The 15,733-nt window shown below is 39.8% G+C and overlaps 1 protein-coding gene across 1 annotated transcript in view; it reads left to right on the top strand.

The window, feature by feature from the left end:
* LOC126271852 (nuclear pore complex protein Nup160 homolog) overlaps positions 1-15,733 on the top strand; it is a 75,404-nt gene that overhangs the window by 44,817 nt on the left and 14,854 nt on the right. Inside the window, exon 3 of the mRNA XM_049974187.1 lies at positions 5,794-7,161. Within this exon, the coding sequence (XP_049830144.1) occupies positions 5,794-7,161 (1,368 nt within the window). The remainder of the gene's footprint in view (positions 1-5,793; positions 7,162-15,733) is intronic.

Here is a 15,733-nt window from a genome sequence, read left to right as displayed (position 1 = left end):
CGAAATTGCAATGCTCTTGGAGTATCCTCTGATGTCTTGTTTCTTTCATGATACAATGTAAGATCTTTAAATGTCTTACACGTAAAAACATACGGGCTTCCTACGTCATCGTAGCTGTGCAAGAACGGTGACACTTGTTATCTGGCGCTCTCTGGCAACTACTGAAACTGATTTCTTAAATCACAGAGCGTTTGACTCTCATTTAAAAATCAACTTTTTGAGGGCAAGCTATTAAGAAGAATTTCGAGCCCTGCAAAAAGAGATCAACATTATGTGTGAAAGCTTAGCCTCTCTTGGAGCTTCTTAATCTACAGGCAGTGGAGAGCGGGTGTGGTAATTCCCTTTCTTGTGTGTTCTGTCTGACTTGGTGTTCTTCCTCTGTTTTCCTGTGCTCCTCTCACCTTGTCCATGTTACTAGTGTTACTGCATATTGTCGGGTGGGGAACCTCTGCTAAGTGATGGGGGATGTCCCCCTCATCACAATTTCTGCCTTTGATGGTCCCCAGCTCCTCCCTGGTCCCTGAACAGAGTACCTGTTCACCAACCAACCAGCCATGCCAGTTGTCATACTGATATTTGTTGGAGGAAGAAGAAGAAGAAGAAGAAGGAAGACGAAAGGGAGGGGCAGGGGGGAGAGAGAGAATTTTAAGAAATGCCAAGCTGTCAGTCATGGATATTTGTTTAATCAGTGCAAAAGCTTCTCAAAAATACCCAATACATTCCATAAAGATATGCTGTGAGATATTGTACGGGGGAAAGGAGGAGCCTTACTCTCTAAATTTCAAGGGCTCATATTGTAATAAAGGGGCCGGAAACATACTGTTCCCTTCAATTTATACTTATCATAATAACAATGACAAATTTGGCCTCCAAAGAAAGCTGTAAATGTGGGTACTTAATAACATGAATTGGTTGCTGTATAGCCTTCTGGTTGTTGTTTAATGTTCAATTAGTATCCGGGAATGTGAGAGTGACATTATAAATAAGATCTGCCATGCTGTATGGATCTGTTCTGAAGTATCTATTCTAACTATGGCCCAAGTAGCTGTTGTGTTGCAAAAGGGTGTGCATTACTTTGTTTACTGACAGATAACCACATATCTCTCTCTCTCTCTCTCTCTCTCTCTCTCTCTCTCTCTCTCTCTCTCCCTCTCTCCCTCTCTCTTTCTCTCAGCAGGTGTACACATCTACTGTAAAGAGTCATGAAAATTTTCCCTCTTTCGCATATTACTGCTATTCAACTGGTGACACATGATAAACCTGTACCAGTGTACAAAAGAGACTATGAAGATGCAAAATTATTCTGTACTTTTAATTGCTTCTTCATCTTTATTCAGCAAACAACTGTGGAACACATAGCAAAGGGTACTTCCCATGGCACTAGTTATTAGTGCTTCTTCCCATTCCATTCACATATGGAGTGCAGTAAGAATGATTGCCAGAATGCTTTTGTGGGCCCATTAATTAGGCTTGTCTTTGTAGTTTATATGAAAGCAGTACAGATGGAGCTGTAATATGTTTCTAGAGTCCTCACTTAATAATGGTTTGTGAAACCCTTTAAGTTGGATTTCACACTATGAGTGATATGACTTCAAGTGTTGTCAGTTGAGGGGTTTTTGTTGTGTCTTTGGATTCATTTCCCATGGGTCAAACAAATCAGTTCAAATGTGCTGCCCTTCTTTATACATGTCAGATATCCCCTGTTTGTTATATTTGGTATAAGTCCTGTGCATTTCACCAGTACATTAAGCTGGACACATGATGGGCACTTTTCTTTTACTGCATTTTCCACAGCATCTTGCCAATGAACCAAAATCTGCCACTTGCTTTACATTTGATACGGATGGTTAGACTGTGGTGTTTGTGCTAGTTGACCGATGTTGTTGTCATAATATACTATGCTTTTCTTCTTCTATTTTTTTTAGTGGAGTATACAGTTTCACATTTCTGTACATTTAATGCAATTTACCCCACTTTTGAAATCATATCAAAATTTGACTGAATATTTGTACTTTTTTTTTTTTTTTTTTTTTTTTTTTTTTTTTTTTTTTTTTTTTTCCCAGGCAGTGCTTGATTATAGATAGCTACATCATTTGCAAAAGTTCAGCGTTAGTATTGTTGTTGTCTGCAAGGTCATTAGTATTAACATAAACAGTGAGGGTCCCAACATACTTCGTTAGGACACACCCAAAGTTATTACTACATCTGCTATGACTTTGCGTCCAAGATAACATGGTGTGTTCTCCATACCAAGAAATCCTCAGTTCAATACCAAATTTAGCTATATATCCATATGATTGTACTTCCATTAAAAAGTGTACTGAGCCAAATGCTTTTCAGAAGTAAAGACATATTGCATCTACATGACTGTGTTGATGATGAATTACAAGGAAACATTTCCAAGTGTCAATGAACAATCTTGATGAAACTTGGCAGGTGCATAGATGGGCCAAAATAATGTAATGCCCCCTCCCCCCAGTGTCATTCAGTGGTAAAACACATCCTGAAAGATAATTTGGCATTATAGGTGTAGAGGGAATATCTTCAAAACGATGTTATATAAAAAATGTTTCTCATATAGAAGATGATATATAATTAACATTCTTGAAAATTGTATTATTTTGCGAAGTACCCCACCACCATTCATTAATTTTGAAAGATGGAAACCTCTATTACAACATAAATTAATGAAGCTTTCAAGCCACATACATCCCTGTGTATTGAAGCCGGTTTCTTAAATACCATTTTTGGATAATACGCTATACACAACATGCTACCAAAATATTTTCAACATACTGAATTAAAATATTGAAACATTCATTATAATTTGAATTATTTAATTTATCTTTGTTTGTTTTATAATTTTGTTTTTAATCTTACATTCATGGATTTTTTTGTATACCATTTAAATATGTGTATTTTATAATTGCAAATTATAAATAACTCACTATTATGATATAAAGTAATTGCAATAATGATAACATATTAGGAAATGCATAAAACAATGTTTTTTAACATCATGTGCATAAAATGAACAAAATTTCTTCATGTACTATACATAATGGAGAAGACAATATAAATCTAAATTCAGCAAGATTTCAAATTGCCACTGGTGATCCTTAAAATGTCATGATTTGTGTGAGGCATATTTCACTACATTGGTAAGTGTTCACAAAGAGAATTGATTATACACTAATGGCTGCAGTTCATGAAACAAACAGAAATAAAATAAATAACTAGCATAGTAATGAATGTTTTGATATCACTCGCGTATGGCAATATTTTAGGTGCTGGTGTTGTCATATGGTTATGCTTGTAGGGCCGCACGGGTTTAGCCAAGTGGTCTAAGGCACTGCAGCCATGGACTGTGGCTGGTCTCAGTGGAGGTTCGAGTCCTCCCTTGGGCATGGGTGTGTGTGTGTCTGTCCTTAGGATGATTTAGGTTAAGTAGTGTGTAAGCTTAGGGACTGATGACCTTAGCAGTTAAGTGCCATAAGATTTCTCACACATTTGAACACATTTTTGAACATCATGTTAGGTGTTTATTCGAAACAACAAAAACAAATTAAAGTTATTAAAATCAATCAAAAATCATTGTTCATCAAGAAGTTAAGAGAGAGATTTTCGTATGTACTTACGTATCATCTTAAAATTACTAAAATACCACAACCATATAATCATGAAATACTTAATAGAAGTCACATAGGGCAGTCTCTATTTTGTTTAATATATTTGGCAACTGTTAGTAGACAAACATTTTTTTCTATTCATTCCTGCTGCACCACAAATTCAGGCTAATTGCAGTAAATTCGCTTTTTTTTAAATAAGCATTTGAAAGCTGTTTCCAGGGCTTGAAATGCTTCCACATGAGATGAGATGGTCCTACATCATTTTCTGGCTCTACATTTTCTACTGTCTCATCTTTTTGCATTACCTGCTGTTCGTTTGCCTGCAGTACATTTGCAACAATACCATCATTCAATATAATCTGAAATTGTCGTCATTGCCAGAATGACTAAGCTACTCTTTCATACCATTTTATTTTTAAGCAGTAACACCACTCTCTTGCTCTTTGACATTTTTAAGAACGGATGTGACACAGCGCAGCAGTATAACAATTGGCAACTGTCTAACCCAAACAATAATGTAACCTGCATCATCTAACTCAAAAAATAGTGAAACATAGGGACAGAGGTTATTTGAGCGGATAGTGCCAAAGATATTTGCTTTTGGTTGATGATCCAGATAATCACAAATCCATATAACTGAGGTCCGTATAATTGAGTCTCTAATGTATGTTGGAAATACACTGACAACACATTGTGTACAGTGTATTTTCCAAAAATGCTAGTTCAGAAATCAACTATATTGCATATGGATGTGTGTAACTTGAAAACTTCTTTAATTTATGTTGTAACAAAAGTGTTCGTTTTTCAGAATTAATTAATGGTGGTTGGAAATTTTGCAAAACTTCTAATTATTACAAAATTTGATTATACAGTTTTTAAGAATGTTACTTATGTATCATCCTTTATATGAGAAACTTTTTTTTATATATTTCATCGTTTTGAAGATGTTTCATCCAAACCTAAAATTCCATATTACATTTCAGGGTGTGTTTTAACTCTGAAAAGTGATATTGGGCACAAGAAAGAAAGAAAGAAAGAAAGAAATACGTATTGGATTATTTTGATCCCTCTTCACACATATGCCAAGTTTCATTAAGATTGTTTATTGAGAATGTTCTCTTGTCAGACCTAGGAAGACAAGAGACAAAGGTCTTTGTCTCACCTCATCTTCTCATTGTGTAGGTCCCTGTCATCCTGCTCTTCCTTTGTAACCTTTCTCAGCCTATTCCACTGCCTCCATGAGGAAGAAAGATTAGTTCTGAAAGTTGTATTTTTCAGTAAGCTACACATGTTGATGGGTGAGTCTATTGAGGAGCTCAGTTAGCCAACAGGGGCAGTAGATCTGTTGAAGTTAGGCTTCCTATACAGGGACTTAGTCCGCACTGCTTGTCTGTTTCTATAAGCTTAGTGACCTCTATTGGTTACTATGGTGGAATATGCTGTATCTTGCAGAATGGGAATGCATCTTGCTAAACCTGGATCTGAAGAATGGTGAAAACCTCTGTAAAATTGGCCTTAACTATACAGTGAGCAGTGTACTGATGAGTTGGTTGTCAGTTGATGCAGAACAGTTAATAAGTTGCACTTTATGGAGCTCCGGCTGCATTCCGGTTTTGTTTTCCGAAAATGGACCACTGGTGTAAACTCGCACACAAACCATTGAAGATTGTCTACATAGAAACTACCGAGTAATACACAATAATTAGAGTGTAAAATTTTTTAATGCTTATTATCACAAAGGAGAAGGAAAAAAGGCAAATTATGTCCCTTTTATATTCAGGAAGCCCTTGAATAAATTGAGGGATCTCCTAAGCTTGGGGTGACAAGAACAGACAGATTTTTTTAATCAATCATAAGATTCCGTATAAGCAACATGGGTTGCAGATCTTAATAACACATCAGATGATCACCATCCACTTGGCAAGGGCCCTCTGATTCTGTTCGTTGTCTGATAAGTAAAATGCTTCCTTTTGCCTTTATTTCTTGATAATGTCATATTATATCCACCTTGTGCCTCTATGGTAATACTTTTGTTTGATTGTATACTCTGTTTACACTAGCAGGAGTACACTCACAAAAGTGTCTGAAGGGAGAAGGGTTTGTTTAGGATTTTCTTTTTTCTGTAATGAACATACTAATTTCTTACTGTTCTTTTTTTCCACAGGTGCAGTACTACTTAAATCTGATTAAGAAGTTTGAGATGGAAAAGCATTGGGATAGTGTAATAAACTTAGCTACAATTGGTCTTAGCAAAGCTAAAACAAATGAAGACATATGTACATTTCAGTCTATAATATTTTTACAACACATGAAACTGGGACATTATGTTGAAGCATTTTATATACTTCCACAAATGCCAGTTTCTGTATGTCGTCATGATTGTATGCGACAAGCTATTGTCACTTTGACAGAAAGAAATCATTTTGATTATCTTCTGGAGTTTCCTTGCCAGGATATGTACTCAGAATTTGAGAGTATTCTCTTATCAAGAGCACGAACTATGGATTTACAGGATTCTCCATACTACAACTTCATGTATTCCTTCTTCATCAAAAGGGGGCAGCTATGGGATGCAGCCAAAGTAATGTATGAACAAGGATTTCGCCTAGGACGTGAAGGAGATGGAACTCTCTCAACTATAGAAACACAAAGTCACTGCTATTTAGCTGCAATTAATATCCTCTCACTTCTTGATCAAGATGTGGCCTGGGTTGTGAAGCCTATTGAAAAAGTCCCAGTGGGAAATGAATTATTGGACACAGAATTAGATGAACTAGAAGAGGCACTTGGTGAAGAACAGGAACATGAAGAACAACTCGAAGAGTCACATGAAGAATTGAAGGAAGAAACTATAGATGATACCATTGAGGTGAAACTGCAGGAAGATCTGTGTGATCAGCAGCGGAAGGTAAATGAGGTGCCTCAACAAGGTCAGGAAAATGACAAAGATGTGGAAATTGTGGGAGAAGTAAAAGAAAGGCTTACCAAGGAGGAGAGGTGCAGGAGAGCTGTAGCTATTATGGAGGAATTTGAGAGAGAACTTGAAGAAGAACTGGAAAAAGGTGTCGAGGAAGAGTTGAAAGATGAGGAAATGTTAAAATGTGAAAGGAAAGATAAAGTACAGCTGTTAACTGTTAATGAAGTGCGTAAGGAATATAAGGTAGTTATGGCAAAAATAAGACTGATGAAATTCTGTCCCAGAGAATACTCCAACATGGCACCTGGTTTGGGAGTAAATGACTTCGTGGCAGTGCTAACAAGTGTTGGGTTATATGAATTAGCACTTGAACTGTGTGATATTTTTTCTCTCTCCATGCAATCAGTATTTGAGGCACTCACCATGACCTGTATTTCACTGTCAACATTGCGGCGTTACACCACTGAGGACTTGGATTATGCTTGGCAGTGGTTACATGAAAATGGTGTGTCAAACATTGTGGTCAGTGAGCACAATATAGTAAATCTTGCTTGGGGCCTATTGGAAACTTTGTGTGAAAAATATGAAGGACAAGATGACACACAGCTACATAAGGTTTGTCACATTCCTTTTATTTTAATTTTTAATTCTTCCTAATGAAATTATTCCTTAAGGCTGGTAGTGTTTTGTAACAGTAAACTCAATTGTAGAGTTCTATACGGATGGTGTCTGTTTTTTCAGACATGCATATCCAAAAGAACACACACCATTGACTCAGTCAGCAGGTGTATTCAGTACATGACGAAATAAATATCCAACATTTAGCTGCAGTGGGGCATTACAATATTTCAATGTGGATGCACACCAGTATCTGAACCCTTGAGAGAGTATGGTTAGGCTGCAAGCAAGTGGATTAATGGATAGGGGGTGCTGCTATGTAGTGAGTGACTTTTGGGGGTTTTGGTTGGATTGGGCACACTTGGATAGCTCAGGCTGTTTGACCGCTCACATAGCTCAGGCTGTTTGACCGCTCACATAAAGCAAGAAATTTGGGTTTGACGCCTGGTACAGCACAAATTTTCATCTGTTGCTGTTGAGTTAACTCAGTGCCCCACTGCAGCTAAACATCAGATATTTCTTTCATGATGGAAAGTATTGTAATCATTCTGGCTTTTGTATTTCATAGTTCATTCTTTTTGTTCTTTTTGTAATACTGATTTCAAAGTATTTTATGTTCCTTCTTTTTGTGATTTATTGCAACAACCTGAAATTTGTTACGTACATAGTGAGTGAGTAGCTGTAAATGCAGAATAAAGTATATGTGTAATGATATCTAGTTTCCAAGTCAAAAGTTTTGTTTTGTTTACGATGGAGTGTTCATAGTTACAGAAAGTATCCTTCATCAGTAGATTGGTTCATTAATGTTTCATCTAATACTAAGGCAGTTCACTAATGGAAAAAGTAATACAAGTATTTTATGTTCCTTCTTTTTGTGATTTATTGCAACAGCCTGAAATTTGTTACGTATATAACAGTGAGTGAGTAGCTGTAAATGCAGAATATAGTATATGTGTAATGATATCTAGTTTCCAAGTCAAAAGTATTGTTTTGTTTACGATGGAGTGTTCATAGTTACAGAAAGTATCCTTCATCAGTAGATTGGTTCATTAATGTTTCATCTAATACTAAGGCAGTTCACTAATGGAAAAAGTAATACAATACCATGCAAACATTTGCATGCCCATGACTTTTAAACTTATTTTCCAAATCATAAAGTAGGCAGTAGATCACAAAGAATGAAAATTGTCATGTTGTTGGTCACATGAGGTGTAAGGGTGATTGAGCGTCAGTGACATTTACAGTTTTCCTTGGACATCGCATAGGCAGCATCTACAGATTACAGATTTCTTAAAAGATGATACTAGATCTGTAAGGTCTGCTACCCATTTCAGATGACAAAATCACATGATTGACAGTGAAGCAATTGTGGAGGCTGGGAAAAGTAACATCCTAGAGCACATGAAGTTCAGTGTTGTAGTTTGTGAGATAAGCTACTGAAGCTGCGTACCTTGTAGATTGGTGAACATGCATATCATTCACTGTGAAGAACTGGTCCCTCCTATACAGTACTGGTGTGGGAGTATTCACAACATGTAAGGGAAGCAAGTTGTCCACCTTCACTTCTCTATCATGACCAACTCCCAGAGGTCCCACAGCTCTTTTGCATGGCCCCAAGGTATTGCAGCCTTTTTTTCTCTCTCAGTCTGTTTTCCCTTCCCCACGCGACTCATCCTCTTCCTGCCCTCTTCCACACTTTCTCCCTCGGTGTTTCTCTTCATGACGACCCAGTTATTCTCTTGGTTTTGATATTTCTTTTCGTTCTCATACCTCACGTTTCCACTCTCTCACCCATCCCCACCCCGCCCTTTTTTTCTTTTCTTAAATTTTTTCTGGTCTCCTGTAGGGGATGATCTCCGTTTCGAAATTCTGTTTCCATAGTGTGAGCCATTTGGTGAAGAACTCCCTGGCATTTCTGGCACAGGTTTCTCTCCCCCCCCCCCCCCCCCTCCCTTCCCTACCATAGCTCCCCCTGTCGCATCCTCCCCCCCTCCCCAATCTCCTGCTAGGTCACGAGCATATATAGTCACTCCATTTGGTGGGGATGTTATGTGCCCATCTGGCTGAGCACACTGACAACACAGAGCTCTCACTTGTGATATATGAGCTGTCACTGCCCTGTGTATGCCTATTACTGGTTGCTCATCTTTTTGGGGCCGTGCCATGCAGCCCTTGGCTCGGCTGGGTGGCACCCATGGGGCGAGCCCGTGATCGAAGTTGGTGGTACCAAGGCAAATGCTCTGCACCTGAAGCATGTTAAGCTCAGTACTTCTGGCCCCTCCTTGTGGCCTGCTGTGGACTTAATCTTCATGACTCGCTACCCCTGGTGTAAGCAGACAGTAACTTAGCAGCTGACTTGGTTTTACAGTTTATTCATGAAGTGGGTTTTTTCCACTCTCTCTGAAGGAAGGCACCTCAGCTACGTCAGCTAATTGAGGGGTTGGCGGGATGCCCTGTTGCCTCCAGTGCCCTGAGTGGACAGCGACTGTGTGTGGGCCTGGTGATCGACCCCAGCCATCGTTCTACCCGCTCTTTTGCTCTTCTTCTCTGTTTTTGTGTGTTCTGTTTAACTTGGTGTTCTTCTTTTCTTTCCCTGTGCTTCATTCATCCTATCCGTGTTGCTAGTCATGTGGTTTGACACACTAGGCCCTTCTTTGGTGCGTTGTTTTGTTGACGTGACTGTTTCAGGTAGGAGGGACTGAGACCTAGTAGTCTGGTCCTTTTAATCATTAAACCAACCAACAAATGTATCATTACCAAGCGGGAAGTGGGGAAAATTCTTTGCTATTCCTTGGCCAGATGATGAAAAGCTGAAAAGTAGGCCTGTTGGTATTCAAGTAAATCGAATCCCCCATTGGAAAAGACATCTGGTGTGTCATACACAGCGTTAGTGACAATATGTGTGTCATTCGATAGGAATCTCATATTGATGCATCTAACTTGTACACCTGATGAGTGAGTGAGAGATGCCTCCTTGCCCAGTTTAGGTGTTTGTATAAATGTGATAACTCCCAAGGAAATAATGAAAACACAGTAGTGTATCACATAAGTTGCAACAAATAAAAGCAACAGTTTCACAATCACACTTCCCTGTGCTCTACCAGAACACATGTTTTAAACATTTTTGGTGTTGCATTCTGTTTTGGAAGTTTGGCTCTTGAATTCTTTTGTTGTAACATGGTTCACATCTGTGTGTTTATTCTTTTCATTATCTTGACATGTGTATGTGATATCTTGCCTGCTCTCACTTTTCATCACATTTACTTGCGACAATAATGTATTCTTACATCATGGTTCATGTTCTATAACCTGTGTGTAGTATGACAACTGCCAGGACTACAGAAAGAGAATAAATATTTCAGTGACCAGATGGACAGTCCATAATTTTGTGAAGGGGGAGCGAGTAAATGACACAAGGGAGTTTGGAACATGGCTTGTCTGCTTCGCGCCAAATTCCTATTATTGAGGAAAAAGCTTATTTCACAAAGCGCTTTACAACCAGTGTACGGTGGTCTATCGAATGCCAATCGCTGTTTATGTGGTTGACTGGGTTTGCAAATGATCAGCGTTGTTATAACTACTAACGAGATTGAGACTTCCAGTGTGGAAATAAACTACTAACGGGAATAACAGGCAATTGTCTCCTCTGTGTCTCCAAGAAAATGAAATTTTGACAGAAAATTTTTGGTCAGACCGCTACATTACTAAGGGCCAAAAATACAGTCCCAGGCTAACAGCTGCTAAAGTTCTATTCTAGCAGTAGCATGAAAACGCGTTGTACGAACACGTAATAATGACTAACCCGAGAATAAATGCGGGTAACTAAACCGGTGATTGTGGCAGGGTTAGTGAAGTTAACTGAAGAATAAGTTTTGACACTGGCAGGAATAGTTGCAGAATTAGTGACGACAAGATTATTTGTTAGAATGTGGAAGGAGAAGAAACGGGGACTCAAACAAATCACGGAAGAATATGACAATTCAAAATTTATATAAAAATTTCGTACTACTACTTTTCAATCTCATACTTCAGAAGCTAGAGAGTATGAATGAAATGTGAAACTATTTCCTAACATTAAACTTCTTGCTTGTAGTAGGCCTACTAGGCATTTGATATTGGTACTTTGTGAATTATATTCTGTGGTGTTATAAAAATGACCATTTGTGCCAAGACAGTCTCGTTTATTTGGTGTGTGTAACAATTACTGCAATATTAGGCAGGCGTATTTCATTTTATCTAGCAGACAGTGACAAAATACATGTAATCAGATCGAGAAACCACGCCAGTCTTGGGTACTATTTGTATCAACAGCTTTTCTGGTATTAGACGACGACATTTCGTTTTTTCATGTAGCAAAACGTTGACAAATTTTGTTGGGGTAATAGATTCTTTCCCAGAGAGAAAAGTACGCCATATGTAGCTGTGGCAAGATTGGAGAGAACAAAAAAAAGCTAGGACTCAGGGATTGAAGAAATGTGTTATACTGTTTTGCTTGTCTCTTGTCTTTACTCGTTTTATGTATCCTATATTTAATTTTATGTCACACAAAATGGCAAGTTATTAGCTAATAGGCAGTAAAGACTGCAGATTTTCTGAAGAGTTCTTGTTCTGCCAGTTGCAAATAAACTCGTCCAGTATTAATTGTGAGAATTTTTTAAAGAGGGGCAGGATTCCAACCGGCCGATTGGGAGCAGGAGAAATACCACAGGACATTTTAATTTCCATTGGCATTAATATAGTTTGATTGCACCCATTACAAAATATTACATGTTTGAATTCCACAGAGCGAAATACAGAGACGTGCGATGGAAGAATGCTGTGTGAAGAGGCGTGGCACTGCACTTTGGCACAGTTAAGACCAAATAACGTGTTTTACAAGTGACTTGGTTTACGTTAAGTGATTTTGCTGTTTCCTCTTCGTTTATTGCTCTCACGTCAAATGAAAACAAATCAGATTTCTGTGGCCAGGAGCTATCAAGTGAATTAAAATACATTCAAATAATTGCGGAAGGCTAAAATACGTTATTGGTTTCAGATTTTGCTTCCACCTTTCTGACAGTCAAGCATTAATCACCTTGGTCCACAAAATTCCCATTCTCTTGGAGTATCCTCGAAGGTCTTGTTTCTTTTATGACATAATGTAAGATCTTTGAATGTTTTACACTTATGAACGTACAGCCTTCCTGCGTCATCGTAGCTGCGCAAGCGCGGTGCTGCCTGGTGCTCTCTCGCAACTGCCAAAACTAATCTATTTCTAACAGGTCACGAGAAAATATTCTGAATGGTTGTTGGGAAGCGTTACTTTCAAAGTAAATTTCTTTTTACGCAAGATGAACTCTGTGCGCGAATGTCCGATGAACTTTTTAAATCACAGGGCGTTTGACTCTCATTCAAAAATCAAATCTTTGATGACGACCATTTAGAATATTTTCGAGCCCAGAAGATCAGACAGTTATGTCATCGTTAGAAATTTTACTGGCACATTTGTGTGATGTATCTTAAAGTGTAACACGCACAAAAAAGATCAACATTATGTGTAAAAGCCTAGCTTCTCATGCAGCTTATTAATCTTACAGACTAATATTATACGTAAAAGCTTTTCTTTTCTTGTAGCAACACTATGTATATTAATTTAAACTGTACCTTTTCCTATTTGTGTGTTCACGCTACTTAACACTGATGTTGCTATTGGCTGACATCATCACGTGTCCTGTGCTCTGAATATCCGCTGTCATCACCTGGCGTGAGCTATGAGTGGTTTACAAAAGCTCATTGCAATCTTGACTTCAATTCTTTGGAAAGTAACATGTGGTGTTTGGTGGAATTCGAATTTATACTTTTGTTAATACGGAAACATGCAGTGTACATGTTGCTGCACATCAGACATCTTTCCAAAACATGTTTTTTTCCCTGATTTTCTTTTTCTAAATTGCCAAGAAATTCAATGCTGGTGTATAAAACCACAGCCATTGAAAGGATTGATAAGTTTTACAGTTCCGAGGAAAAGTATGCTATTACTTAACACGGAAAAAGTGTATTTTCATCCAGGAGAAAGTGTATTTTTTAACTGGGAAATCTGGGAATTTTTTTTCCTCGTCCACGTATACACCCTGCAACATTTACCAAACATAAACAGAAAAGGGCTAATTCTTCAAAGACCCTCCCAACTGCACCACGGTTCCTTCTGGCTTCACGTACTAAAGACGGTCAGTCCTTTGCTACATTAAATCCATTTGTTATTCAGAAAGGTGTTGATGCAGTTGCTGGCCCTGTGAAATCCTGCTCTCGATAACAAAATGGCACTTTGCTTTCAGAGACCACTTCTGGTTTTCAAAAACAACAACTGCTTGCAGCTTTGTTCCTCCACAGCTATCCTGCTTGTATCGAGGCCCATTGAACGCTGAATTGTTCCCTCGGTGTTATTTACAATAGGCTGCTCGGTGGTCTGACAGAGGCAGAAATCCAAACATACCTCTCTGATCAAGGTGTCACTGAAGTCCATTAGGTGATGAAAAAAGTAGATGCATCCTTAGTGCACATACACACTCTTTTTCTCACTTTTGATAGAATGGTGCTTGCAGACTATGAAGTTATCACAGTATGACCATGCATTCGGAACCTGATGTGCTGCTACCAGTATCATCATTACATACTCACTCGAGAGTCCTTTCGACACCCGGCCAAATGTGTAAAGTGTAGGGATGCTCACGTGGGCGATTGTTTGCCTCCTCCTCCCCACTCTATCAACTGCAATGGCAACAATACCGCCTTCTCCCATGTGTCTTGATGAGCGAACTGTCCAGGAAATCCAGGTGAAGGAAAAATGCCTTACTCAGTTCACTTGCAAGTTTTTGGCTAATCAGAAACCTTGTGTTTACCATCTGGCACCTACAGTATTGTTCTTGCTGCATCTTGCTCCACAAAGGTCGTGGCCACACAGACATATAACCTCAAATTTAGCACTGCGATCGTGAAACCATGGAGCTTTGTGGTAGTGTCCCCATGTAATCGTCCAGTTGTGCAAGAAGCCACTAAACTCTCGCCTCTCGGGCTGAAGTCACCTGCTACACAACCGCCAGGCCGGAAAGGACAGAAGGAATACACTCATGAAGACTTCCTTCATCCATCCAGCCAACAAGCATCAGAGTCTTCCCTTGTCAACCGCAAAGGTTGACCACCTTGTTGCCGATGCACACCACCAACCATTTTCTGCACTGGACTCTGCAGACTGACAGGAGGAGAATGCCGACACCTCTGTTGACCTCATTGAGTAGGATCCCCCTTCCTCTGTGTCCTGTAGCAGCAAGTCTTTGAAGGCTGGCACTCCCTTCATTTTTCCCTTGCCGTGACTCTCTTCCACTGGAATGTTCACGGCCTTCGATCTAACATAGACGACTTATAGCTGCTCTTAGAAGCGCATCATACACTTGTTTCTTCCAGGAAACAAAATTGTGTTCTCATGACCGCTTTGAGTTCTCGCATTTCTTTCCTGTCCACTTTTATCTTTCCCTGAAGAATGACATTCGACCTCATGGGGGAATCGTGCTGCTCATCTGGGATGATGTTCATAGTCAACCCATCTTTCTGGCTCCAGGCTGTTGCAGTCCGCATTTTTCTTCCCTTTTCCCTTTGTACTGTGTATATCCCTCCTTCATTTCGTGTCACTAGGGCAAACGTTCTCCAGCTTATTGGGCAACTCCTCACCCCTAGCTGCTGCTTGATGACTTTAATGTGCAAACCCACCCCTCCCCCTGCCCCCCTCCCCTGCACGTGGGTCTGGGGGGTTATAATATGCCCAAGATATTCCTGCCTGTCGTAAGAGACGACTCAAATGAGTCTCACAAGTTTCGGCCTTTATGTGTGAGTCCCCTGTAGGCGACCTCCATTTTTCAAAATTTTCCTGAAGATTGAGCCAATTATGGAAGGGTGCCTTACGTGGTACATTGTGGCCATTGTGCATTGAGATGTTTAGCCCACTTTCACGTCATCACATTGCAGTCCCGCCCATACTCCATCTCTTGGGCAAGGACACCTTCCTGGGTGTGTTTTCCACACGCACTATACAGTGTCACTTTCTGTGCTGACAATGACCATGGACTTCTTTGGACCTGATATTCAGCACGGTAGCCAGTCCGTTGTGGTGGGGCCGCCATATACCATGTTGGTTATTGCCCTCACACAACACAGGGATCGCTCTGCAGATGCCTGTGCCATTAACTCCCCATGTATGCCAAGGAGTAGATGCCCATCACCCTGAGGCATCGAGTCTCCTGGCAATGGCCATCCTGCCGGGCTGCCGGGTGGCCTTTGCTGCGGCTGGGTGGCGCCCATGGGGAGGGCCCCTGGTTGGAGTGGGTGGCATCAGGGTGGATGACACGCAATGAAGCGTAGTATGTCACCTTTTGCTGGTGGTCCGTCGCTAACAGTCTCTAAGCGGGCAGAGTCTTAACTTCAGTGCTAAGAAATATGACCCCAAGTCATTGCCCTCGCTGGCCACACCATGGGAGGAAAGCCAGGCTAAGGATGGCAGTGAAGCTTATTTGTCTTGGAACCTCGTATGTACGAGAGT

Source organism: Schistocerca gregaria, chromosome 5 (genome assembly GCF_023897955.1).
Source record: "Schistocerca gregaria isolate iqSchGreg1 chromosome 5, iqSchGreg1.2, whole genome shotgun sequence".
Classification (NCBI taxonomy): domain Eukaryota; kingdom Metazoa; phylum Arthropoda; class Insecta; order Orthoptera; family Acrididae; genus Schistocerca; species Schistocerca gregaria.
The sequence above is the reverse complement of the archived record's forward strand: the minus strand, read 5'-3'. Positions and strand labels throughout refer to the sequence as shown.